General features: G+C 47.7%; 1 protein-coding gene across 1 annotated transcript; it reads left to right on the top strand.

Annotated features, from left to right (window-relative positions):
* Positions 1–11,050: 11,050 nt before the first annotated feature.
* CUNH5orf49 (chromosome unknown C5orf49 homolog) lies at positions 11,051–26,758 on the top strand. The gene is made up of 3 exons (XM_040262373.1): positions 11,051–11,326; positions 23,929–24,045; positions 26,223–26,758. Exons 1-3 carry the CDS (start codon positions 11,180–11,182, stop codon positions 26,400–26,402), a joined length of 444 nt encoding a protein of 147 aa, XP_040118307.1. The 5' UTR covers positions 11,051–11,179; the 3' UTR covers positions 26,403–26,758.
* The last annotated feature ends 3 nt before the right edge of the window (positions 26,759–26,761 follow it).

Here is a 26,761-nt window from a genome sequence, read left to right as displayed (position 1 = left end):
CACTCTCCCCTAAGATCCACCTGTTCACCAACCTGAAAACTCTGAATCTGATCCTTGCGGGTTTTTATGGAAGCTTCAGTACAAAGAGTTTACAGTAGTTTGTTATATATGCTAGGAAAAAAAGCAGCATAGCCTAAAACCTTCATCCACCTTTTCCATTTACCTGAATTCCCATCCATTGGGACTTTTATTCCTTATTTTTCTAATCGGAATGAGACACTGGTTCTGCACTGTTAGTAGTAACATGCTCTGTTGAGCCTTTGTCTCACTGGGCTCTCCCTCACCCTCTTCATTCATTCATTCACTCACCAAACATTCATTAAAGAGCCCTGATAATGCTGGGCTCCCACTGAACATCAGAGCTCCGGAGGGAAGCAGCAAAGAGCCCCAGCCTGGAGAGGCTCCGTGTGGGGAGAGACAAACGAGGAGGTGATTATAGTGATGAGCCCGCTGGCAGTCCTGAAGCAGGAGCAGGACTCTGGAAGGCAGATTTCAGGCCTGCCTGGGGGGAGAGAAGAGGCTTCTTGGAGCAATTTGTGAGCTGAATTCAGAGGACGGAGGCAGGTTTCTGATTGCCATGCCCAGCACAAAGCAGACAGGGTTGCTACAGGAAATGGAAGTGAAAGTTGCTCAGTCCTGTCCACTCTTTGCGACTCCATGGACTGAATTCTCCAGTCCAGAATACTGGAGTGGGTAGCCTTTCCCTTCTCCAGTGGATCTTCCTGACCCAGGAATCAACTGGAGTCTCCTGCATTGTAGGTGGGTTCTTTATCAACTGAGCTCTCAGGTTTGAAACTAAATGACACTTTGTTTTAAAGAAAATTTTAATCCTGAAAATGTGTGGGGATATGTTAGGAAAATAGTTTAGGCTAACAAATAGATATGAGATTGCTGATTTCACCAATTGGAGTAAATGTGACAACCTCCATAAGATTATAAAGCCATGTGTTCTTATAAGCTGAATCCTCAGGAGGATTAAAATTACCTATGTAAACAATGATGTGAATTTTCTTGTTGAAATTACATATACAGTGTGATAGACTATTGTGCCATGTATTAATAACGTTTTTAAATAAGACATAATCTTGATGATTTTTTTTTTTTTAAGTAAAGCAAAGGGAAAAAAGTAAAGCCAAGAAAAAAAAATAGGTGAAAAAAGTTAACTTGCAAGCCTATCCCCTGAAAGCAACAGTGATTATCTTCAGACCAGACACTAGAGGGCAGCAAAGGCTCGGACATTTATTGGGCTTCAGCGAAGAGTTGACTCATTGGGAAAGACTGATGCTGGGAGGGATTGGGGGCAGGAGGAGAAGGGGACGACAGAGGATGAGATGGCTGGATGGCATCACCGACTCAATGGGCATGAGTTTGAGCAAGCTCCGGCAGTTGGTGATGGACAGGGAGGCCTGGTGTGCTGCAGTCCATGGAGTCGCAAAGAGTCAAACACGACTGAGCAACTGAACTAACTGAATGGAACTGGATGTTCCTTGGTGTGTGTTGCAGGCTGGAGCTGTGGAAGGGTGACAGTTTTGCCTGAATAAAATGCAGTTTTCTTAACCTCGATCTAAAGAAGGAATGCACTTTGGCTGAACCAGGCCTTTCAGAAGAGGATAGGTGGTATCTTGGGATGAGAGATGCTGGCTGGTTTCTTAAAGATGAGGATCCTACCTACAGAATTTCTGTGTACCTGGGTGCATATGGAGACTTCCTAAGTATTAGGTGGAAGAAAAACTAGGAAGGAGCGGGATTGAGCATATTTAATAGAATTCCAGGAGCAGGGGGAGATCAGTTCCCTAAAAAAAAAAAAAAAAAAAAAAAAACCTGGACCCACTGGAAGACTGTACAAATTCAGGGAGGGAGTCTTGGCTCCATGGTGATGAGTTAACCTCCGAAAGCTGAAATGTCCCCAACTGAAAACATATCCAGATCCACTTGGAGTCTGAACACGTAGTGTAGGATTGTCACCAAACCAAACTTGGGTCTGCTCACCTGCACGAAAAAGCCAATCGGCTGACAGTGGGTTGTGCTGAAGGGAAGCACAGGGTTCATTACAGGGCACCAGGCAAGGAGTCCAAGCAGCTAGCACTTCAAAGACCTGAACTCTGATGGACTTCAGCAGTTCAGTTCAGTTCAGTTCAGTCATTCAGTTGTGTCCGACTGTTTGAGACCCCATGGACTGCAGCACGCCAGGCCTCCCTGTTCATCACCAACTCCTGGAGTTTATTCAAACTCATATCCATTGAGTTGGTGATGCCATCCAACCATCTCATCCTCTGCCATCCCCTTCTCTTCTCACCTTCAATCTTTCCCAGCATCAGGCTCTTTTCCAGTGAGTCAGTTCTTTGCATCAGGTGGCAAGGTATTGGAGTTTCAGCTTCGGCATCAGTCCTTCCAATGAATATTCAGGACTGACTTCCTTTAGGATGGACTGGTCGGATCTCCTTGCAGTCCAAGGGACTCTCAAGAGTCTTCTCCAACACCATAGTTCAAAAGCATCAATTCTCTGGACTTCAGCAAAGTGTTTTTAAAAGCCAAGTAAGGGAGAGAGGCTCGCAGGGGCTGTGATCAGCTCGTGCACAATTCTGTGCTTGGCTGATGCAGACATAAAGGGGCCTTGTTGCAGGGGTTAACGGAATCAATCCTCAGGCGCCAGTAGGTCTGGGGGCTAAGTGCTCAGGGTCATCAGGTGGCTAATTTCTTCCATTTGGTGGTGGTTTTAGCATCTGTAAATCAACTCAGGGAGTGTGCATCAGATGCTATTATCTAGGCATTTCGGAGAGGAGCCACAGCAGAGGGTGTGGGGGAGGGTCTGTCCCAGGAAGGCCCCTTAGGGTCCTGCCCAGTTTCAGGATCATGAAATAAGACGTTCCTTGTCAGCTGTATGACAGGAACTGGAAAACAGTAAATCCCCAGCGAGCCACGTGGGCTTTTGTTATTAGTATGTGAGTTATGGTGCAGTCAGACCTCCTTGTTACAGCTGCAGAGATGGAGCCCATCACAGACTCCCAACAAGGAGCATTACCGAGCAGGAAAAGTGAAAATTTTTACATAACCTCCTGCTCGTCCTGCCTCTGTAGCTCAACTTACTCTTAACAAATTCTGGATCACGTAGGTCAGGTGGTGTCGGAAAGTGGGGACTTACAATGCTAGGAATTGGAGCTTATCTCATTCACCCTCATCCTACAATTGCCCGGCCCCTGCAAACCTGCTTAATCAGGCCTGTCCATGTAAAGTTCAGGCATTCCCCTCCCCGTCTTGACTGCTATTCCCGAGCGCAAAACCCCTTAGTGTAAACCAGCATATAGTAGCTAGTGGTGCCCACTATTATCTATCTGTAAAAACTCTGTAACCTCTTTGTTTGGGCCTCAGAGCTTGGAGTGTTAACACCTCTCCTGCCAGTGTAATTAACCTGAGTTCTCCAACTCTCCGAGTGTGATGCTTGGTTTCTCGATTGCTGGTTTCTGCCAACAGTACCGCTGCCTCACTGGTTAAGACCCCCACAAGAAAGAGCCCACGGCCACTGCTTTTGCGGCATGCCAGACATCGTGCTGAGAAACCTGGTTCTATAAAACCTCTGCTGTAATAAGAATGGAATGCACCTCGGTGGCCTGCTCCATCATAAGATCGTTTGCCTTAACGTGCTTGAAATCCCATCTCAGAAAAGCCCAAACATCTCTCTCCGTGACTCCTTGCAGTCTCTAGCATATAGGGCACACTCTTGGTGTCTTGAACTTGTCTTCTAGGATCTAACATTTGCAAGAAGCAACATCTCAATGATTCTACTGTGACATTTATTATGGAAAACACTGAACGCACATAAGCTTAGAAAGAGGGCTTCCCAGGCAGGCGGCTCAGTGGCAAAGAATCCGCCTGTCGATGCAGGAGACTTGAGTTTGCTCCCTGGGCCAGGAAGATCTGGAGTAGAAACGGCAACCCACTCCAGTATTCTCGCCTGGAAAATTCCATGGACAGAGGAGCCTGGTAGGCTATACAGTCCATGGGATCACAAAGAATCAGGCACGACTGAGCAAATGAACGCACATTCGAGATTAGAAAGACTGGCATAATGGGTTCATGTGAGTTTCTTTAATCATCATGAAAAAATGCCCATATTGTCCAATCCTGTTCCTCTTTATTCCCTTATTCTTTTTCTTTCTTTGCCTATATTGGAATGTTTCTAGAAAAATCCAAACTATCATCTACTTTTATCCTAAACACTTCAGGATGAGTCCATAACCAATAAACTGTTTTCTTCTTTATTTATTCTGCCATTATTACAACAAACAAAACTGATAATTCTTGCCCATGGTCATTTAGTATCTGGTCTATATTCCAAGTTTTCTATGCTGCCTCAGAAATATTTTTAAAATTTATTTTTGTTATTGAAGTATAGTTGGTTTAGAATGTTGTGTTAATTTCTACGGTACAGCTAAGTGACTCAGTTACACCTATATACATTCTTTTTTCTGTTCTTTTCCATGATGCTTTACCCTGGGATACTGACTTTTAGTTCCTATGCTATAAAGTAGGACTACTCTAGGTAGAGCAGCTCATATCTGCTAATCCCAAACTCCCAATGCATCTCTCCCACACCTCTCTCCCTCTTGGCAACCTCAAGTCTGTGAGTCGCTTTCTCTCCATTTGTGCCATATTTTAGATTCCACAAGTAAGTGGTACCATATGGCATTTGTCTTTCAGAAATATTTTTTAAATGTTGACTCCTTTGAACAAAGACCACATACTAATTTTAGGTGTTAAACCTCTAAGTCTTAAGTCTCACATCTGTATTGCCCCCTCCTCCCTCACCTAGGTTCCATGTCATGAATTTATTGGAGAAGTCAGATCAATTGCCCTGGAAAATGTCCCACGGCATTGACTTGACATTTTCTAACTAGTTCCTCTGCTGAATTTCCTGTTAAATGAAAGGATCCAGAGGCTTGCTTAGATTCAGCTTAACTTTTTCCACAAGGCTGCTTCAGAGGAGGTACTGTGTATTTGTTTTGCATCATACCATAATGTCCTGTTACCCTCTTAGTGATATTAAGATTGATAGTGGGTTCCTGGCTCACCACCAGCCTGATCCCTCCTCTGTAGTCCCCATCAACCTGTCACCTGAGGGCTTTAGCATCTGTTAATGACCGTTGCCTAGACTCATTCTTCCTATAGGTGATTAAAAAAAGATTTCCTCACTCTATCATTCCTTCTACTTTTATCTGCTGGTATTCATCTATAAAGAAGAAATTTCTGCCATCAACTATTGGTGAACTTTAAAATAAGGTTTGGGCTTCCCTGGTGGTTCAGACGGTGAAGAATCCGCCTGCAATGCAGGAGACCTGGGTTCGATCCCTGGATTGGGAAGATCCCCTGGAGAAGGGAAAGGCTACCCACTCCAGTATTCTGGCCTGGAGAATCCCCATGGACAGAGGAGCCTGGCAGGCTACAGTCCGCATGGTCACAAAAAGTTGGACAAGACTGAGTGACTAAGGGCAAAATAAGGTTTATACACAAACTTATCTTACTGGGGGAAAGGGAAGGAGGGAAAAACTGGGAGGTTGGAATTGACACATATATACCACTACTATATGTAAAAATTGATAACCTAGTGTATAATGCAGGTGTCGACTAAAAATAATACACACACCCTCAAGATTGAGAGGTTTTATTCGGTGGGAGTGTTAGGACTTGAATCCAGGAGAGAGTACCTCAGCTGACTCCAAGAGAGCTGACTCCGAGGAGGTGGCGGAGGGGCCAGACTGTATATGATTTTGCAGCCAGGGGCAGGTAATCTGAATATGTGACGATTACTGTTAATCAAGAGAAAACAAAATCTCCTACATGAAGAGATTTAGTGATCTTTTATATATGGGAAGATGCAAGCATCTGGGCTTGCTGAAATCATTTCTTTCATAAGCCTCTAGCCATCTGGGGCCAATCCTCTTTCTTTATTGTTCACATACTAATTCCTTGTGTACTGTAAGAGATGGCGGATGTGGTGGATGGCTGCCTCTAAATATCCCCCAGTTCCTCAGCACTTACCAAGGAGGAAAGTAGCTAATGGTTTCCAAATAGCTGGCTATGTTTCACCTGGGCTCAGAAATTTGCATTTGGAAAAGGCTTGTTTACTGGCAAAGCATAAAGCAGAAAACATTTCATTTCACACAGGTAACTCTTCTCCATCCTCTTTAATGACCCATATGGGAAAAGAATCTAAAAAAGAGTAGATATATGTATACATGTGGATATGTGTATAAATGATTCACTTCGCTGTACAGCAGAAACTAACACATCTTACATCAACTTTACTCCAATAAAAATTTTTAAATGATGAATTATACAGAAAAATCAAGACAACTGCGTCTTTTGTTTTATCAGGTTTTAGAATAGAGAGCTGGTTTTCTGGTCAGTGTTTTGCTTATTGTTTGTTTAGGCTATCTGTGAATTCATGACGTTTTATCTGCTTGATGTGCTTCAATCCGTTACAGTCATCTTTTGGATGTTTACCTTGTATTTTAGACTGGTAGTATTACAGAGTCCAAGCTCGCTCTGCTCACCACACGATGGGCCGATGAAGCCGAGAGAGGAGATGTTGGGGCAAGGAAGAGACTTTAATCGGGGGGGCCAGCAGACTCATAAGATGGCAGGCTAGGGCCTCAAAATCACCATCTTATTGAGGCCTGGATGGCAGGTTGTTTCATAGGTCAGAAAGAAAGAAGCAAGGAGGAGCTGAAGTCAAAAGGCAGAAGGGAGAGGGAGATGCTGTGGGGAAGTAAAGTGAAAGGGTCTTCAGTCTTGTAAAGCATCTCCAAGGGAACATCCAGCCTTCGGAAGCATGTGTTATCCCTCCTTGAGCTGAATAAAGGCACTTAAGTCTACAGTCAAGCAGAGGGGCAGGGTCCTCCAGGCAAGCCATTGAGTATAATAATAAATAATAATTTTTTAAAAGGCTTCCTTTGTGGCTCAGCAGGTAAAGAATCCATCTGCAATATGGGAGACCTGGGTTCATTCCTGGGTTGGGAAGATCCCCTGGAGAAGGGAAAGGCTACCCACTCCAGTATTCTGGCCTGGAGAATTCCATGGATTGTATGGATATGACTGAGAGTGTGCTTATTATTCACAATAAAAGCCAGTCAAAGAAACACTTTCCAACATAGAGTCAGCCCTGGCTTCCTCCCTGCCACAGTAGGATACCCTGCGTGTTGATCTGTCTATCCTTTTGACCTGGAATACTCGTGCTGGAAAATTTCTTGGCAGAAGAGGCTGTCCCAGGCTCACTCACCCTCTTCTGTCTCAGCCTTGGTGTCAGCCCTCTCTAAGGAGCCTGGTTCTGACAGGCGGTCTTGCTCACTGCTAGAGTCATGGGTATTTCATTTGGGACATATATGAAATCGTATTCATTTTGATTTCAAAATCAACCACGGGAACAAATCACAATTAAATTTACACTTACATGCCTTGAAATGTAAGTTTGATGCTTAAAGGGACTCACAGGGACTCCATCAATTGAACGAGTCAGCCTCCAGGAAAAACCTAATGGCAAGCATGTTTTCTAAGTCTACTGGCAGTATCCTACAGGGAGGGGAATTGGCCTGACCTCTTTACCAGGGAGGAGGTGCCGAATAAGATCAAGGCTTGTTATCCCACCATGCATCACTGCCCGTACCCCATATCTGCTGAAGGTGATCTGGAGAATGGGCTGCGGCTCCCCTGTTGATGGAGCCAAGGTTACAATTTTATTCTGTCAAACATTTGGAAATGTGTGGCAGGAGCATTCTGCCATATGACTTGAGTTCATAACAACCTTAAATTTGCTGGATACACAGACCCAGTGGGGAGCGGCAGGCAGCCGAGGTCCTGGTGGCCCCACAGAGCAGGCTGCCTAAACAGTACGTTTTAGCCAGACCAGGGCAAAGTCATCACCCAACGTCAGCTCTGGGCACTGGTGTAGATTCTGTGATGGTGGAATGGGATTTGGAGAGTATACATCCCAGTCAATCCTAAAGGAAATCGACCCTGAATATTCATCAGAAGGACTGATGCTGAAGCTGAAGCTCTAATACTCATTGGAAAAGACCCTGAGGCTGGGATAGTTTGAGGGCAGGAAGAGAAGGGGGCAGCAGAGGATGAGATGGTTGGGTGGCATCACTGACTCAATGGACATGAGTTTGAACAAACTCTAGGAGACAGTGAAGGACAGGGAGGCCTGGCCTGCTGCAGTTCATGGGGTCACAAAGAGTCGAACATGACTAAGTGAATGAACAACAACATCCCAGATTACCGAGGTTGTCAACTGCAACAAAGCTATCTGATCTGCAGAGTTACTCATGCTCAGCCTGCTTGTGGGTACTATTATCCCACTTATTTTAAGAGCAGGGTTTTTGTTCCTTTATCCTTCCCTTCCCTCACATAGGACTTTGCAAGTACAAGTCACAGACACAAGGGACTTAAATCCATTAGACTTTTTGACCTTGTATTCCACTCACGTACCTGGAATATGTAATAGGATCATATAGGAAAGTATTTTTAAAAAATCAACTAAAATCTCTTAATAATTGAAACCAGCAAAGTTCATCTTGTCTACTGTTTCCTCCACCTCTGGTTCCTGCCGTGCAGGATGCGAATTCACTACCAGGGTGGTGGCCATTCCACAGGGCTCCACCACCTCCTGACCACGCATCACACCTCAAGTGTGATGGAGACTTTCACAGGCCCCCAGGCTTCTGTGACACCAGGCAGACTCACAGGGGCGCCGAGGCAGCACTGGGCTGGGGTCACACAAGGTTGGGAGTGAACGATAAGGAAGGAAGTCTCACCCCAGGAGGACGGGGGGTGAGAATTAAAAGGTGCCTCCATGGTGAACTGCAGGTGATTCTGAGAGGCTGCTCCACTCTCCTCAGAGAATCCTGGGCAAGGTCAAGCTCCAGTTGCCCTAAGGAGTGACCTTGAGAATTTAGCCTTATATGGACTTCCCTGCTGCCCTCACTCGTCTGGTCCCTTGCTTCCTGATCCCTGGAATTACCTCCCAGATAAAGCAAGAGCATCCAAGTCCTTCCCCTTCATGGATCACTGCCTTGTCATGGAGAAGGAGCTTGTGTAACTGAAAGAGTCAATTCCTACGTAGGTTGATAAGAAGTCCAGGGTCCCCGAGGAGGAGAGAGGGGTCTGAGGCTCTTGAGGAGGAGATAAAGGTCTGGAATTCTCAAGGAAGAGAAAAGAACACCTTAGTCCTAGTCACAGAAAACTTTTTTTTCTTTAATCCTGGAGCTGATGATTGCACAACAAAACAACTCAGCTTAAACTCTGTACTGAGAATTATCTAACAACAATGTATCCTGCTTGAGGTCAGTTTCTCCTTGAAAACCTTCTGACCAATCCTGTTATCTTAAAATATATATTATGGTAGTGGGTCTGCTAAGAACTTTCTACTGTTAGTTCTAATCCTGTCGTCTTAAAATGTAAATTGTGGAATGGGTCTAGTAAGACCTTTACAACCTTGAGACATCTTTTGATTTATTGTAATAACCAACTGAAAAAGTAACTCCCTTTAAGACTGGCGAGTGCGGAGGCACTCTCCGCCCCCTTCTGACATCTGTGTCAGAAGCTTTCTCTGTCCCTTTTTCACTTTAATGAAACTCTGCTACACGAAAGCTCTTGAGTGATCAAAGCTGGTCCCTCGTTCCGAAGCTAAATCTTCTTCGGAGATCTCTGTGCCAGACTGACCCATCCCGGAGGGTGGATGTGTGCAGCAGCGCCCTCTACAGCTGTCAGTCTAGTACAGAAGAGATCCGAGGGGAAGCCGAAGCTAACTGATGCACCTCCACATAGCTGCACAAAAGGATTTTTCAACAAAACAGTTTCGGTCTCAGTTTTAGCTGAGTTCTCAAGACAGCTTGTATCAACTGCTCCCATTTCACAAAATGTGTTACCAGATCACCTATGCAAGGCTGTGACGGCTCCTGACTATTAGCTGACATCCTGTGTCCGATCTTTAAAAGAAGTTTGAGAGGTTGAGGGAGGTACTTGATTAGAAGAGCTTTTTTTTTTTTTTCTCTCTCTCTCTGTCTCTCCTGGTGATTTTATGAGGACCCCTGCCTAGGGCTTCCAAGGTGGCGCTGGTGGTAAAGAACTCGCCTGCCAAAGCTGGAGACACAGAGAAAGGAGGGCTCCAACCCTGGGTGGGCAAAGTCCAAAAAACAGAAGCAATATTGTAACAGATTCAATAAAAACTTTTAAAAATGGTCCGCATCCAAAAACAACAACAACAACAACTAAAAAACAAAAAAAGTCAGTTCAGTTCAGTCACTCAATCATGTCCAACTCTTTGCGATCCCATGAACTGCAAGCACGCCAGGCCGCCCTGTCCGTCACCAACTCTCGGAGTTCACCCAAACTCACGTTCATCCAAGGAATGATCTTCCTAACATTGGCGTCGTCTGTACTTAAAAGCTTCCCAGCTGGCACAGTGGTAAAGAATCCAGTTGACAATGCAGGAGACACTAGAGATGCAGGTTTGATCCCTGGGTCAGGAGAGTCTCCCTGGAGGAGGAAATGGCAACCCACTCCAGTATTCTTGCTGGAAAATCCGATGGACAGAGGAGCCTGGCGGGCTACAGTTCATGGGGCCATAAAGAGTCGGACACGACGGAGCTCACATACGGCTGCCTAGGGAAGGGTGAGAGTGTGGTTTCCAGAAAGTTTTAAACTACAGGTGCGCCTCTGTGTTTCTATTGGGCGGCGCTGCTCCGACCCTCTTGAATCACTTGTCATTTCACATCGATCCCGTCTTTGTCACCACGCTGTCAGATCCCAGCGGACAGTCCGCTTGGTTTAGGGCTCATCCCAGGCGCCGGCACACAGTTGCCCAACCCACATGGTCTCAGGAAGGGACAGACTACACGCAGAAACGTGAGCAGGTCGGAAAGTGCGGATCTCAGAGGCACCTCCCCGCCCCCGGCCCCAGCAGCGGCTTGAGCAGTTTGGGCTCCTTGTTGTCCCAACAAGGAGCTGGGGGGCGGAGTTGCAGGGGCATGGGGGCGGGTCGGCCCCGCCCTCGCCCCGCCCTTCCCAGACTCGCGCGGCGCGGCCGCCGTTTCCAGGCAACAGCACAACCCGGGCGCCTGGCAGCCCCAGGCGGGAGGGCTGCACCCAGGCCCTCGACGGGCGGACGGAGCTCGGCGGCCAAATGGAGGACGACGAGGAGGAGATCACGGCCGCCGCGCTGCGGGGCAAGCCCCGACCGCTGCCCATCTCGGCGCTATCCGCCTTCAGCTACGTCCCTCCGCGGCGCCAGGACCCCAAGGAGCACAGCTACTACTACCGCCAGGGCTGGGTGAGCCGGGGTGGGGTGGGGGGAGTGGGCGGGGTGATTGAGGGCCGGGACGGAGGACTGGGTGCTGGTCTGGGCTGCGGGGGTCAAGGGCGGGGCTGCATTGAGGGGAGGGGGCTGGAGGGCTGATGGGGGCGGGACTGCAAGTCCACGGAGGTAACCCGGGTCGGGGGAGAATAGGGGCGGGGTTACACTGCCTGGGTGGGACCAAGGGGCGTGTTTGGGGCGGGGCTGCACTTCCAGGCATTGAGATGGGGGCGGTGTTTCACTGAGGGGGCGGGTCCTGGGGGAGCTTCTGCCCAATCGGGAAGGAGTCTTGGGGAGGGGATTCAGAGGGAGAAGAAACCGGGTGAGACAACACAAAGACTTTACTTTGCCGATCAAGGTCCGTCTAGTCAAGGCTATGGTTTTTCCAGTGGTCATGTATGGATCTGAGAGTTGGACCATACAGAAAGCTGAGCGCCGAAGAATCGATGCTTTTGAACTGTGGTGTTGGAGAAGACTCTTGAGAGTCCCTTGGACTTGCAAGGAGATCCAACCAGTCCATCCTAAAGGAAGTCAGTCCTGAATATTGATTGGAAGGACTGATGCTGAAACTGAACTCCAATACTATGGCCACCTGATATGAAGAACTGATTTATTGGAAAAGACCCTGATGCTGGGAAGGATTGAAGGCAGGAGGAGAAGGGGCTGACAGAGGATGAGATGGTTGGATGGCATCACCGACTTGATGGACATGAGTTTGAGCAAGCTCCGGGAGTTGGTGATGGACAGGGAGGCCTGGAGTTTTGCAGTCTGTGGGGTCGCAAAGACTCGGACATGACTGATGGACTGAACTGAACACTGAAGGAGGGTGCTGAGGGCGGGATTGCACTGCTGGCTTTCTGGGGACATGGATGCAAGGCGGGGCGGGGCTGCAATGTCAGGTTAGGAGTCTGGGGATGCGGCTACACAAAAAGGCTGGGGTGGGCTTGAGCAGCACAGCCTGTAAGAGGTTCGAGGTGGGAGGGGGGCGTCAGGGTCACAGGGGTGGGAGGGTAGTAGAGAGGCCTCTCTCTAGGGTTCTTAGACCCCAGAGAACCGCGGCTAAGACCACCAGAGTAAGGCGGACCCCGGCTCCCCGCCACGGAGGGGCTGGGCAGGGGCGGAGCCGGGGGTGGTGGTGGGGGAGCGGTGGATGTGGGGTGGGGGTAGGATCGGTTGTTCACTCGTGGTCGACTCTTTGCCAGGCTTCCCTGTCCATCACCAACTCCTGGAGCTTGTTCAAATTCATGTCCATCAAGTTGGTGATGCCATCCAACCATCTCAACCTCTGTCAGCCCCTTCTCCTCCTGCCTTCAATCTTTCCCAGCATCAGGGTCTTTTCCAATGAGTCCATTCTTCCCATCAGGTGGCCAAAGTATTGGAACTTCAGCTTCAGCATCAGTCCTTCCAATGAATATTCAAGACTGATTTCCTTTAGGATAGACCGGTTGGATCTCCTTGCAATCCAAGGGACTCTCAACACCACAGTTCAAAAGCATCAATTTTTTGGTGCTCAGCTTTCTTCACAGTCCAACTCTCACATCCATACATGACTACGGGAAAAACCATAGCTCTGACTAGACCGACCTTTGTTGGCAAAGTAATGTCTCTGCTTTTTAATATGCTGTCTAGGTTAGTCATAGCTTTTCTTCCAAGGAGCAAGTGTCTTAATTTCAAGGCTGCCGTCACCATCTGCAGTGATTTTGGAACCCAAGAAAATGAACTCTCTCACTGTTTCCATTGTTCCCCCTCTGTTTGCCATGAAGTAGGGGTGGGGGAAGGAGCATGTACACCTGGAAGAGGAGTTGGGGGGGAACTAGGCCTGCAGGGATGGGGTAGGCCGGACGCTCAGCCAGTGTTCCCAGCCTTTTGGGGGTGGATTAGGGCTGAGTGCTCTCTAGGAAAGCGAGGGGAGTCGCCAGGTCCCAACTGCTTCTACTGGAGCAGCAAGCTAACTGGGTGCCCAGGATCTGGAGGAAGGTTGGGAGCTGGGGTCCACCGCTGGACGAGGCTCCCTCTGGAGTCTGACTGCAGCAGGCTTGGCTGACTCGGTTTATTCTTCCTGAATTCACCAGTCAGACACGGGGCTCCACCTTTCTGGGGCCAAATCAACCAAGCAGCAGAGGGATGCCCAACTGACCAGACCAGGTCTCCATGCCTGGAAGGAGATCAAAAGTGAGCAAGAAACATAGTTCAAATACACCCTGCCACCTGCTTTAAGAAAGCTTTATTAAAACAGTCGCAAGCTCCTGTGTTTAGTATTGTCAGTGGCAACCTCCCAGAGTTGAGTAGCTACAACCAAGACAGGGGGACGGGCCAAGTCTAAAACTGTGATTGTCTGTCCCTTTACAGAAAACACTTCCAACATCTGCTCTGATGTCTTACTGCCCCGGGAAGGTAGGGATGGGCCTTAGAAAAAGTAATGCAAATTGATTGTAAGGGGAAAAAAAACACGAAAAACTCAGTACTGTTGATTGCTGGGTCATAGGCAAATTCAAGTCCTGAAGCCTTTAGTGTCATAGGAAAAAAAAAAAATGACCCAGGAGAAAGGTTAACACTTAAATAAAAAGGCCTTCAAGGCTGCAAGAACCACAAAAGACATTTCAAAGTCCATTCGTAAGCCAACTCCCAGTGGTAATGAAGTCCTTGTGTGAAGTGGTATTTAATCAGCTGCAGGACTCCAGAAGCTAATCCTCTGACCTTGAGAGCATTTGGACTAAGGAGGATGAAGTGTGTATCACAGGTTTGCTGGGGGATCCAGCTGCCCCTAAATTCTTTGCAAATAATTCCAAGCTCCAGTCAAAGCTGAGAAGAAACATTGAGAAACTAGCTCTTCAGTCAATCTGTGGGTGTCACCCTCACGGGTTAGTTCCTTAGGAGCTCAGGAGTCCTGGGTGAAAATACTGCGCGTGTGTGTGTGTGCGTGTGCATGTGTGTGTGTGTGTGTGTGTGCGTGTGTGTGTGTTTGTGTGTGTGTGTGTGTGTTAGTCACTCAGTCGTGTTGACTCTTTGTGACCCCAGGGACTGTAGCCCTCCAGGCTCATCTGTCCATGGAATTCTCCAGGCGAGAATACTGGAGTGGGTTGCCATGCCCTCCTCCAGGGTATCTTCCTGACCCAGGGATCAAACCCAGGTCTCCCACATTGCAGGCAGCTTCTTCACCATCTGAGCCACCAGGGAAGAGCTGGGTAAACTACTGACTCTGTTAGTTAGTTCAAGTCACAGAGCAACCACTGAGTCACATCTTGCCTGTCTGTGAATCAGAGATCAAACAGAGCCAACTGCATGGAGCTCTTATGAGAATTAATTTAACTAAGGGTAGAAAGTAGCACACGGTAAGCCCAGTGTGAGCAGACCTCTTCTTAATATTATCATTTTTATTTGTTCATCTTAGTGATGATTAGAGTTTCCTTTCACTGAAGGCTGGGTCTCGGGGCCTGTCTTTATCCTCCACCCTTTTTCACAGTTGGAAATTAACACAGGCGAGGCAGGTAGTCTGAGTGTCGATGTGTCAATCTGTTGGTTCCTAAATTCTAAGGCATCTCCCCTGTGGGAGCTCAAAGTTAAATCTCTCATAATAGCACACTTATTCAAAGCCCGTGGCTCAGGTGGTAAAGAATCTGCCTGCCCTGCAGGAGACCGGGGTTCGATCCCTGGGTTGGGAAGATCCCCTGGAGAAGGAAATAGCCACCTACTCCAGTATTGCCTGGAGAATGCCATGGACAGAGGAGCCTAGTGAGCTACAGACCATGGAATAGCAAAGAGTCTGATACAACTGAACGACTAACACTTCGACTTTCAATGCCATGGATCTTAAGACAAATTTATCCTCTAAAACTGCCAGCAAAAATGCTATAAATTCCTGTTTCGCTCCCAAAGGGGCCTCTAGCAGTGTGTGCTTTCCCCATAGGTTCAGTTTAATGGTATTTAAAAAATGACTTTTCTTCTTCTTCCGCCTCAGCCACATTTCAGCCCCTGAAATGCAAAGGCTAAGTCAGAGGAGAATGACCTTTCATGAAGGTTTTGATTAAATTTTTCAAAGTCTAAGAGCTTCACTGAGAAAAAAAATAACTTAGGCAGTGTTAGAATATGCTTTCTGTCATGCTAATGTGAATTGTGGATAGCTCTGTTGTGAGGGAAGCTTTGCTCAGAAAGCCCTATCTCAGCTTTGGTGGGATTTAGCCAACTTTCCTTGTTGGTTTGTGGCAGAGACACAGAGGCAAGGGGTTCAGTGTTTCTTTACCCTCCTGATATTGAATTTCCCTTTGCCAAGTGCGGCCAACGACTTGGTAAAAAAGATGATGGGTTTGACCATGCAGAGGTGCAAAGGGGTATCTCTGAAGGGCCTGTGCCAACATCCAGGATGCAGGAAGTGTTCAATCTCAGCTCCACGAGACCCTCCTGAGTGGAGGAGCTGTTAGGCACCACATACGCCTGCCACACCTCGGGCAGGTGAGCCCCAGTTCTGTTGCTGGCCCGCCTTTAGAATCTAGACAGGTTTCTCTCTGTTATCCAGTGGACTCTCGCACCCACACGCCATCCAGTCTCAGTGTGTACTAGTCAAATGCAAGTATGCCCCCTGAAAGGCACATTTCCGTTCCCACTCCTTCCTGATTTTCTCCTTGGCATCTACTACTATCTAACCTACTAAATATTTTCCTTAGTTTTCCTGTTGTTTTTTTTTTTCCCTCTCCTATTAAAATAGGAGGGCAGGGATTTATTCATATGCTTCCTGTGTCCTCAACAATTGAAAGAATGCCCAGGGTCTCACAGTTGGTGTGTCATACATACCTGCTGATGAATCAGTAAGGGTGAATAAACGGATGCAGATTTTTTAAAACAAAGTGACAAGTCACCGATTGACAAGCTTAGCCTCTTAGACTAAACAGAGGTTTCCTTTTGGATTATCTGCTGTTTGGGTTATCCTTGACCTTGCTCTTGTCCTAGAGGGACCAAAATTGGGAGTGGACTGTGGTTGCCTCTCTCTGCTTGGGCTGGCTGCTCTTGCTCTGCTCAGTGATATGTCCCTGGAAACTTAAGGCCTGGAGGGGTGGGGCTGAGTGTCTTCCTCCAACTTAGAAAGGGGCAGATCACCAAGAAACGAGGATGGAGTGAGCTGAGGGGTCATGTGTGTCCTTCTAGTGGAAGTCCTCCTGGAAGGAAACACCGGGAGGGGGGAAGAAGCGTTCCCACCAGTCATGACCGCTGTGTGAATACATGGTGAAGGCCTTCCCGTGTGTTTATGAATGTGATCATGTGCGTCAAACTTCTTAAACTAATAATATGTTTGCACATGATCACACAACTATGTGTATATACTTGCAGCACACTCTTTTCATTTAACACTACATCTCAGACTCTTTCAAAATCATCTCCTTTTAAGAAGTACAACAGTCAAATAATACATGAAAAGTATTAGTCACTCAGTTGTGTCCTGACTATTTGTGACCCCATGGACTGTAGGGGCTCCTCTTTCCATGGGGTTTTCCAGGAAAGAATATCGGAGTGGGTGCCATTTCCTGCTTCAGCAGGTCTTCCTGACCCAGGGATTGAACCTGGGTCTCAAGGGCTCCAAAATCACTGCAGATGGTGATTGCAGCCATGAAATTAAAAGACGCTTACTCCTTGGAAGGAAAGTTATGACCAACCTAGACAGCGTATTCAAAAGCAGAGACATTACTTTGCCAACAAAGGTCCGTCTAGTCAAGGCTATGGTTTTCCCAGTAGTCATGTATGGATGTGAGAGTTGGACTGTGAAGAAAGCTGAGCACTAAAGAATTGATGCTTTTGAACTGTGGTGTTGGAGAAGACTCTTGAGAGTCCCTTGGACTGCAATGAGATCCAACCAGTCCATTCTAAAAGAGATCAGTCCTGAGTGTTCTTTGGAAGGACTGATGCTGAAGCTGAAGCTCCAATACTTTGGCCACCTCGTGTGAAGAGTTGACTCACTGGAAAAGACTCTGATGCTGAGAGGGATTGGGGGCAGGAGGAGAAGGGGACAACAGAGGATGAGATGGCTGGATGGTATTATGGACTCGATGGAAGTGAGTTTGAGTGAACTGCGGGAGTTGGTGATGGATAAGGAGGCCTGGCGTGCTGCAATTCATGGGGTTGCAAAGAATCGGACACGACTGAGCAACTGAACTGAACTGAAATGAACTCCTGCATTACAGGCAAACAGCACTTTCCCCAATATATTTAAGCCTCTTAGGCACGTGTAAGATTAGACTCAAGTTTCAGCCCGCGTGGATGGCTTTTTCTTCCAGGATGTGAATTGCTGCAGGTGGGGGGTGGGGGAATGAATAGGGAGCTGATATCAGTGGAAGAGAGAAGGCAACTGGCGCCACTCTTGTTAAATTGACAAAATATTCAGATTATTTGGAAAGTTATGAAAATTTCCCCAACTTGGGGTCTTAACTCACCAAAGAGGAAACAGTCTTTGCCGGGAACCAAAGAGATAGTTGAGTATTGTTCTTTTAAAAATGTTAAGGTTGTGTCCTTGACGAGCTCCAGTTCTTCTGAGATATAGAATTTTGAACAATATTAAAATTAATGAAAACAACCTCCTTAAGCTTCATCTACTGCCTAATTCCCAAGGAGAAGTGCTGAAAGTATCAGAAGGAAAAATGAATCTCTTAAGAATCAAAGAAAACTACTTTCGGTCACCTTGGGAATTTTCAGTTTTGAAAGTAGGTCACACAGCTCTGGGTAGGCAGGCAGTTCTGAAAGCCTGCAGGTGACAGGTAGCGGTGCCATGGCCCGTGAGGAAAGGAGATGAATGTAGTCCCGTCATAACCTTCTTAGTCAAGGTGGGCTGGGACGTGCTGTGCATGCAAATGGACTCCAAACCCTGAGAGTCTTAACTAGTGGTGTGTCAGAGCCTGATCATACTGACAAAAGGGGATTTTAGCATTTCTTCTGGACTTTGCATTCATTTAAAAACCTGAAATTGCCATGATGGGCATACTATACCACAGAAATGATCAAATGTTACAAAATTGGGTCTTTTTTCCCCAGAGAACAGGTTGTTAACACAAGCCCACCACTGGCCTTAAACATATAAACATAATGAAATATAGCCCAACATGTATGTTTCAGCCCTGGGCAGCTCTTCTGAATGTAGTGACTTGGAAAACTGGGCTTCTCCATTTTAGTTGCTCCATTATTGCCAAGGCCTGGGGATCTTTGTGGCTTTGTAGTCCTTCCGTGGGTCCTTTAATTTGCTGGCCATTGAGCAAGGTGAGAATTGATGTTTTCAAACTGTGGTGCTGGAGAAGATTCTTGAGAGTCCCTTGGACAGCACAAAGATCAAACCAGTCACTCCTAAAGAAACTCAAGCTTGAATATTGATTGGAAGGACTGATGCTGAAGCTCCAATACTTTGTCCACCTGATATGAAGAGATAACTCATTGGAAAAGCCCCTGATGCTGGGAAACATTGGGGGCAGGAGGATAAAGTGATGACAACAGAGGATGAGATGGTTGGATGGCATCACTGACTCAATCCACATGAGTTTGAGCAAACTGTGGGAGATAGTGAAGGACAGGGAAGCCTGGTGTGCTGCATGGGATTGCAAAGAGTCAGACGTGACTTAGCGACCGAACAACAACAAAGAGCAGGGTGGGAGAGTGTGGAGGCCTGCAGCAGAGTTTCTTGGAGACTAGGCCTAGAAGGTGATGTCCACTGATTTCACCCTCATTCCCTGGCCAGAGCTGTATCCCACCTGCCCTGGATAATTATGATGGGAACTGGAAATTGCAGTCTTCTGTTTGTGCTGGAAGAAAAAAGGTGTTTGGTAGGCACTCAGTAGTACCCTTGACACAGTGGGAAAATATGTTTGTTTCCTTTCTCTTGTTTCTTCTTTGCAGAGTTGATCTGGTTTAAAGTTTCAATGGAGAATGTATTTACATTCAGAATGGTCTGAAAGGGAGAAGAAAATAAAGGACTTGGACCTCAGTTTGCTCAGAATCTTACCCCAACTATTTGTGTGAGAATTTGTTTAACTTCTGGGAGGAGGAGAGCTTCCAAGATTGGGAGGAGGCACTGGGCATAATAAAACCCATAGCCCTAGAGGAGATGGCCCCTAGGATCCCTGCTGCTCACCTCCTCTCTGGCCTAGGTTCTCCGGGTGCAGAAGGGGACACCTGTGGCCACCTCCAGCTGGTCCTGGTCCTAGGGAAATAGGTCATTTGGTTGCACTGTAGGTTCTCCCTGAAACACACCTATTTCATGGGTCAGCTGGCCTGGAGGGATTCCAGTGACGATGAGACATTTAGATTATGACCAAGAGCCCAGACTGTATTACTGTGTAAATGGGGGTGATGGACTTTAAAGTTACTCTCTGTGCCTGCCTTTGGGCTTCTACTGGGGCTGGCCTGTAGCTCTGAACCCTAAAGGGAATGGTCCACATTGCAGTAGCTCCCTTACAGAAGGCGGGCATGCTTATTTGGAGAACCTGCCTCCCACCATCCCAGCAGAGTGAGTGGCAGGCATCCTTGAGCTTCTGATGTATTTCTGCAGGGCCCACTGGCCTGGGGATTATTAAAACAAAAAAAATTTGTTGCAAGATGTCCTTAATCTCTTTAGGCTAGAAGAGAGCACCCAGCTAACCCCACCAGCTTCTGTGCACATCCTACTCATTGATGTTAAAGACAACTGAGATTTTGGGCTTCCCTGGAAGTCCAGTGATTGACTCCACACTTCTAATGCGGGGAGGTGTGGGTTTGATCCCTGGTTGGGCAATGAAGATCTAACATGCCATGCTGTGTGGCCAAAAAAAAAAAAAAGAGCCTATAAAAAAAGATACTGAGGTTTCTTTATCATTTCCTAAAGGTTTTTAAAGTTTGAATTTTATGTGATAAGCAGTTGTCTGATTTTACATGGTCAGAGTGGTGGGTATTCTCTTTGTGGTATTTCCCCTTTTGCTTTTATGCCTAGGAGGCCCCTTATGGCTTTTCTTTTCAACTATTTCACTAATCCATCCTGAGTTTACTTTTGCCTGTAGTGTGATATGAAGACCTAAGTTTCATTTTCTTTTTCTCCCCAAGCAGCTAGCCAATGTTCATGGCTCGAAAATCTGAATAATGTATCACCTCTCCATTGATTTGGGTCTTTGGCTTTCTTTATCTGTGTGAGTACAAGGTTGGACTTCCCTGGTGGTCCAGTGGTTAAGACTCTGTGTTTCCAATGCAGGGGGCAGGGGTTCAGCCCCTGGCCAGGGAAATAAGATCCCACATGCCGCTTGACATGGTCATGTATGGATGTGAGAGTAGGACTATAAAGAAAGCTGAGCGCTGAAGAATTGATGCTTTTGAATTGTGGTGTTGGAGAAGACTCTTGGGAGTCCCTTGAACTGTGAGGAGATCCAACCGGTCCATCCTAAAGGAAATCAGTCCTGAATATTCATTGGAAGGACTGATGAGTTCTGCAGTCCGTGGGGTTGCAGAGTTAGACGTGACTTAGCAACCGAACAACAAAGAGCAGGGTGGGAGAGTGTGGAGGTCTTCAGCAGAGTTTCTTGGGGACTAGGCCTAGAAGATGGTGTCCACTGGTTTCACCCTCATTCCCTGGCCAGAGCTGTACCCCACCTGCCCTGGATAATTATGATGCTGAAGCTGAAACTCCAATACTTTGGCTACCTGCCGCGAAGAATTGACTCATTGGAAAAGACCCTGATGCTGGGAGAGATTGAAGGCAGGAGGAGAAGGGGACGATAGAGGATGAGATGGCTGGATGGTATCACTGACTCGATGGACATGAGTTTGAGCAAGCTCCGGGATTTGGAGATGGACAGGGAAGCCTGGCGTGCTGCAGTCCATGGGGTCTCAATCGGACACGACTGAGTGACTGAACTGAGTACAAGGTTGCCTTCAGGAGGCTGTAGGTTGCCTTTAGGAAGGGTGAAAGTCAGGGCTGGCCAAACCAGGGCATGCACAGACCCAGCAGCTGAGTGCGAGAGACAAGGCAGTGCTGAGGAGAAGCTCCTGCAAGGCGACCTCATTCCACGCCCTCTGGGGAGGAGAAGCCACAGCTCCCGCTCTAGCACATGGAGTGACTCAGAATGCAGGCAGGTCAGCACTCCAGCATCACTGAATCAGTGTCTTATACATGGTGCCTCTGAAACTTTGAAGAACCTGAGAATAATGTTTCTAAAAGATAGCCTTGTTTTTCTGCTGCTGCTGCTAAGTCCCTTCAGTTGTGTTTTCCTAACTAGATGGTTAATGGTGTTGCAGGGAAGAGCCAAAATGGCTCCATGTTGGAACTGTGTTGACTTGCTCTCTGTTGCTTCTGTTATTATAATAACTCATAGTGGCCTGCCTCAGAAGGCCCTGCCCCTCTGCCTGACTATTGAGAAAAAGTGCCTTTGTTCAGGACCCTGTCCACCTGTGGATGACAGAAAGGAAGAAATTGACCCCCTTGGCCTGAGGCCATTCTAGAGACAGTTGTAAGATTAATGGCCTTTTTGTTTACTTTGTCACCTCCCCCACCCCCACCCTCCAATCTCTCTTCTATAAAAGAACATGGCATCTTGACCCTGATGAGATGGTTATTTTAAGATGTTAGTTTGCCATCTCCTCGGTCAGCTGGCTAACTTGATGCCTCAACACCCTATCTCTTGGATTCATTGGCCTATTATGCTTTGAGCAGAGCAAGCCTAGGCTCCGTAGCACTGGTACCAGGACAGCAGCCACGTCTGGGTTATTTTCAGACCTTCCTGAGCAGGAGCGGATGGATGATGTGTGAAGGACGATGATGTGTGAAGGCACTTCAAGGCTGGGCTGAAGCTATGTCACACTCCAGCCATTTCCACTTTTGCTGGAAGCCCCGAGTTCCTGCACTGAGAGTCTGAGGGATGTGATTTCCACCACATGGTGCACACATCTTGCATCCTTTTCACTGTGACCTTCTACCTCCATGCCCTGCAGTTGGAGGGGGTCATTCTAGCATGAATACTAGAATGAATACTAGACTTTTTTCCCCTAGAATACTAGGGGAAAAAAAATAAGCAGGCTCAGGTTCCAGACCCTGTGATCCCAATTCCAGTGAGATGGCCCATCTGAGTTCACTGCTGGAGGATTGAAGGCAGGTGGTTTTTGTAGTTATTAAGTCACTAAGTCATGTCTGATTCTTTGACCCCATGGACTGCAGCACGCCAGGCTTCCCTGTCCTTCACTATCTCCTGGAGTTTGCTCAAACTCATCTCCACTGAGTCGGTGATACCATCCAACCATCCCATCCTCTGTCATCCCCTTCTCCTCCAACGTTCCATCTTTCCCAGCATCAGGGTCTTTTCCCATGAGTCAGTTCTTTGCATCAGGTGGCCAAAGTATTGGAGTTTCAACTTTAGCATCAGTCTTTCCAATGAATATTCAGGGTTGATTTCCTTTAGGATTGACTAGTTTGATTTCTTTACTTTCCAAGGGACTCTCAGGAGTCTTCTCCAGCACCACAATTCGAAAGTATCAATTCTTCAGTGCTCAGCCTTCTTTATGGTCCAACTCTCACATCTGTACATGACTACTGCAAACACCATAGCTTTGACTATACAAACCTTTGTCAGCACTTGGCTGGAGGAACATAAATGACAGGCCTGACTTACAAGGTGGAAATTAGAGATCGGCTGACACATGGATTTCTTCTTTTGCTGCTGCTAAGTTGCTTCAGTCGTGTCCGACTCTGTGTGACCCCATAGATGGGGGCCCTCCAGGCTCTGCCATCCCTGGGATTCTCCAGGCAAGAACATTGGAGTGGGTTGCCATTTCTTTCTCCAATGCTCGAAAAGTGAAAAGTGAAAGAAGTTGCTCAGTCGTGACTGACTCTTTGGGACCCCATGGACTGCAGCCTACCAGGCTCCTCCATCCATGGGATTTTCCAGGCAGTTTTATTTTTGTAGTAAGAAAAATTGGGGATTAAAATTACGGAGATGTTACAGATGGTAGCTCTGTTAACAGGATCATTTGCTAATACATCAGAGCTCTGTGTGTGTGTGTTTTATATGTATGTTTGCTATATGTATAAAGTACATGAATAATTTATATGTATATATAATGTATGCCAAATATATATATGTTCATACATATATGAATTACAGCTTTTATAGCTGCTGTATATGATTAAAATATTTCTGTCTCTCTGAAGAAGGAGAATGTCTCTTTGGATGCTTTTCAAAGTTGTACAAGCCTATTAGAGAAAATTTGAGAAATTCAGGAGAAGCAGAAATGAAGGAGAAAACACAGATATCAAACAGATTATTATTATTTTAAGGTTTGAGCTCCAGGATGGAGTCAGGGAGAGTGAGGAGCCTCTTCTGGGAAGAAGGGGGTCTGTAACAAGTGGAGAAAAGTTGCCCCTGGAAACATCTTTACCCCGTTGGGGCCTCTCGGGAACCAGAGGCCTGGCCTCCCTGCTCTCGTCTCTGCCCATACGATGACCTTCTCTACACATGTTTGTTGCCACGAGGAATCTCTATACGTTATCTCTACTCTCCATCAGGGAGAGTTCAGGCCTTTCAACCCCCCTGAAACTTCCACGACTCAGCCCCTGAATAAACTCATGGCTTGCTTTCTCTTTTTATTCCCAGACTGGAATCATTTCCCTGTATGACTGTGTTTTTAAGAGGGATCCAGGTTATAATCAGAAGTTACACCGAGATGACAGAGAACACGCCAAAAGCCTGGGACTCCACGTTAATGAGGAGGTAATAGCGAGAGAGTATCACTGGGTGTGAACAGATTTCCTGTTGTGCGTGTTTACCATTGTGTCCAGTCGGCTGCACGAAACTCTCCCGTCTTCCTGTGCCGGGAAGAGACGACTGAGCTGAGGTCACTGTCACTCGGTTCTGCCCTTTAAACTGTTCATTTTTGTGACCGTTGTTTAGTCCTGTGAAAGTGAAAGCGTGAGTCGCTCAGTCGTGTCCGACTCTTTGTGACCGCATGGACTGTAGCCTGCCAGGCTCCTCTGTCCATGGGATTCTCCATTCACTGGAGTGGATTGCCCTTCCCTTCTCCAGGGGATCTTCCCAAACCAGGGATCAAACCTGGGTTTCCTGTATTGCAGATAGATTCTTTATGACCAGGGAAGCCTAGCCCAGTCCTATAGAGTTTAACAATTCCATGACAGCAAAACTCAGAAGTTCTTTCTGACAGATGAACAGGTCTTTGCTGAACCTCTGAGGCTTGGTATCAGGGTTTCAGGGGCCTTGGCCTTCCGGGAATGAAAGCACACAGGCAAAACAGATTATTTCTCGAGTTACTGGGTCGCTGTATACACCATATATGGTTCAGTTCCTCTGTTTATCTGAATAGTTTTCTGGAAGGAGCTGACAAAGGTGGGTGGTAAGCAACCAAGGGAGCCAGACTTCCAGGGTGAGAAGGTCAGGCTCACAGCAGATGCCTGGGGTGGAGGGAAGGAAGAGGAGGCCGTGCATCCCCTAGGCAGGGTCAGGACCATCTGCCCACTAGGTTAGACCCCACTTCCACACTAGAACATTGTCTCCATAAAGTCTGACGTGAGGACAGTATGTTTATTAAAATTCATGTGCTGCACTAATATCATCATCTTTGTACCATACACAGAAATCAGCATGTAAGAGCTTCTGGTGCGACTGCTTTTTGATCAGAGGATTTTTGCCTGCTGCTGTTAATGTTTTAGAATGTCGCCATGTCAGTTTCCATGAAACTTGTAATTGACGTGGAGTTGGGTGATGGAAGTGCTAAGAGGTATCGCTGCTTAAGTCACAGACACGAACAGTTTTGCTGCTGTGTTGCTGTTATTCAGTGGCTAAGTCGTGTCCCACTCTTTGCGACCCCCATGGACAGCCCTTCCCTGTCCTTCACTGTCTCCCAGAGCTTGCTCAAACTCATGTCGGTCGAGTCATTGCCGCCGTCCAACCGTCTCATCCTCTGGTGCTCCCTTCTCCTTGTGTCCTCAGTTTCTCCCAGCATCAGGCTCTTTTCCAATGAGTCTGTTGTTTTGGGTTTGTATTAATTCATTTCCTGTTAGTAGTGAAGTTAGTGCTTTTCCCTTATAAGTATGGACTTCCCTGGTGGCTCAGACGGTAAAGTGTCTGCCTACAATGCGGGAGACCTGGGTTCAATGCCTGGGTCAGGAAGATCTCCTGGAGAAGGAAATGGCAACCCATTTCAGTATTCTTGTCTGGAAAACCCCATGGACGGAGAAGCCTGGTACAGTCACAAAAAGTCGGACATGACTGAGCTACTTCACTTTCCCTTTTCTCACAAGTATACATGCCTAGCATGTCTTAAAGTCAGTCAGACAGTTTGAGCACCTCCCATATGCCGCTGAGTATAAAGGGAGCAAAACAGGAGTGTCTGCCCTCATAGAGCTGAAATTCCCACAAGGAGACAGAAGAATAAAAACCCAGTAAATGATGAACTGAATTCCAGGCAGTGATAAGTGGTATGCCTGGAGATGCAGCCTTTTAAGGGGGTGTGGACAATGAAAGGGATGAGGAGGTCTGGGGCTGGGGAGATGAGGAGTTGGGGAGATGCGCGTCTGGGAGAAGGAAGGAGGGGAACAGAAGACCAGCGGGAGGAGCAGCAGGGAGAAGGGAAGAGACGGAGGAGGAATGCGATCCCCAAGGCGCTGGGTACCTGGCGCCCCTGCAAGATCTTGGACTGTCCTCTGAACGTCTTGAGGACAGTGGTGGCCCGGAGCAGAGGGGACAGGATCTGACCTGGTTGAAGCGCACCCCCCACCCCACCCCGGCGTCAGTGTGGTCTCAACCGGCTTCTTCGGGGCTGGCGTGGTTCATTTGCAGGTTTCTTCTGCCCCGAGAAGCCGGGTGGAGGCGGGAGGCGGGCGTGGGACTCGCAGGCAGGGACAGGTGAGAACGCTCTACTTCCCCTCCCACAGGAGCGCGAGCGGCCGGTGGCGGTGCTGTCGTCTTCGGTCTACGGGCGGCGCATCCACCAGCCCGTGGAGCCTCTGAACCGCGACCACGGCCGCGCGGGCCACGTGAAGGCCGACTTCTACCGGAAGAACGACATCACCAGTATCAAGGCGCCCGGCTTCGGGCACATCTCTCCCGCCTGAGCTCCTTCCATGGCCCGAAGGGCGCACGGGAGAGAGGGGTGGCACGGGCGGGGCAGGAGGGAGGGCAGCGCTGGGGACGCTCGGAGGGCCTCCCGGGGACGGCGGGAACCCGATGCGCCTGGATGCGCGCTGGGTCGCGGGGAAGGACCAAGGACCACGCAGGGATGGACCAAGGACCACGCAGGGATGCTTGCCTGTGTGTTTCCTGGGCGACCAGCCTGGCCAAAGGCCTGAGATTCTTAGGATGGACACCTGGTAGGACGTTTTTCCACTGGAACCAATTTCAAGAGGAAATGATGCTGGAGACTGATCCATTGTGGGCATCTGAATAAAATGAAAACTTTGTTCCCCCATGACCG

This window comes from Oryx dammah, unplaced genomic scaffold (genome assembly GCF_014754425.2).
Source record: "Oryx dammah isolate SB20612 unplaced genomic scaffold, SCBI_Odam_1.1 HiC_scaffold_20, whole genome shotgun sequence".
NCBI lineage: Eukaryota > Metazoa > Chordata > Mammalia > Artiodactyla > Bovidae > Oryx > Oryx dammah.
This window is presented reverse-complemented; position numbering and strand designations above follow the sequence as displayed.

Bases quoted from the DNA above. Each gene is read 5' to 3' on its own strand.
- CUNH5orf49 (XM_040262373.1), top strand. From the start codon at position 11,180: ATGGAGGACGACGAGGAGGAGATCACGGCCGCCGCGCTGCGGGGCAAG. The intron at 11,327-23,928 runs GTGAGCCGGGGT...TTTTATTCCCAG, and splicing joins ACTACTACCGCCAGGGCTGG to ACTGGAATCATTTCCCTGTA. The intron at 24,046-26,222 runs GTAATAGCGAGA...CCCCTCCCACAG, and splicing joins GACTCCACGTTAATGAGGAG to GAGCGCGAGCGGCCGGTGGC.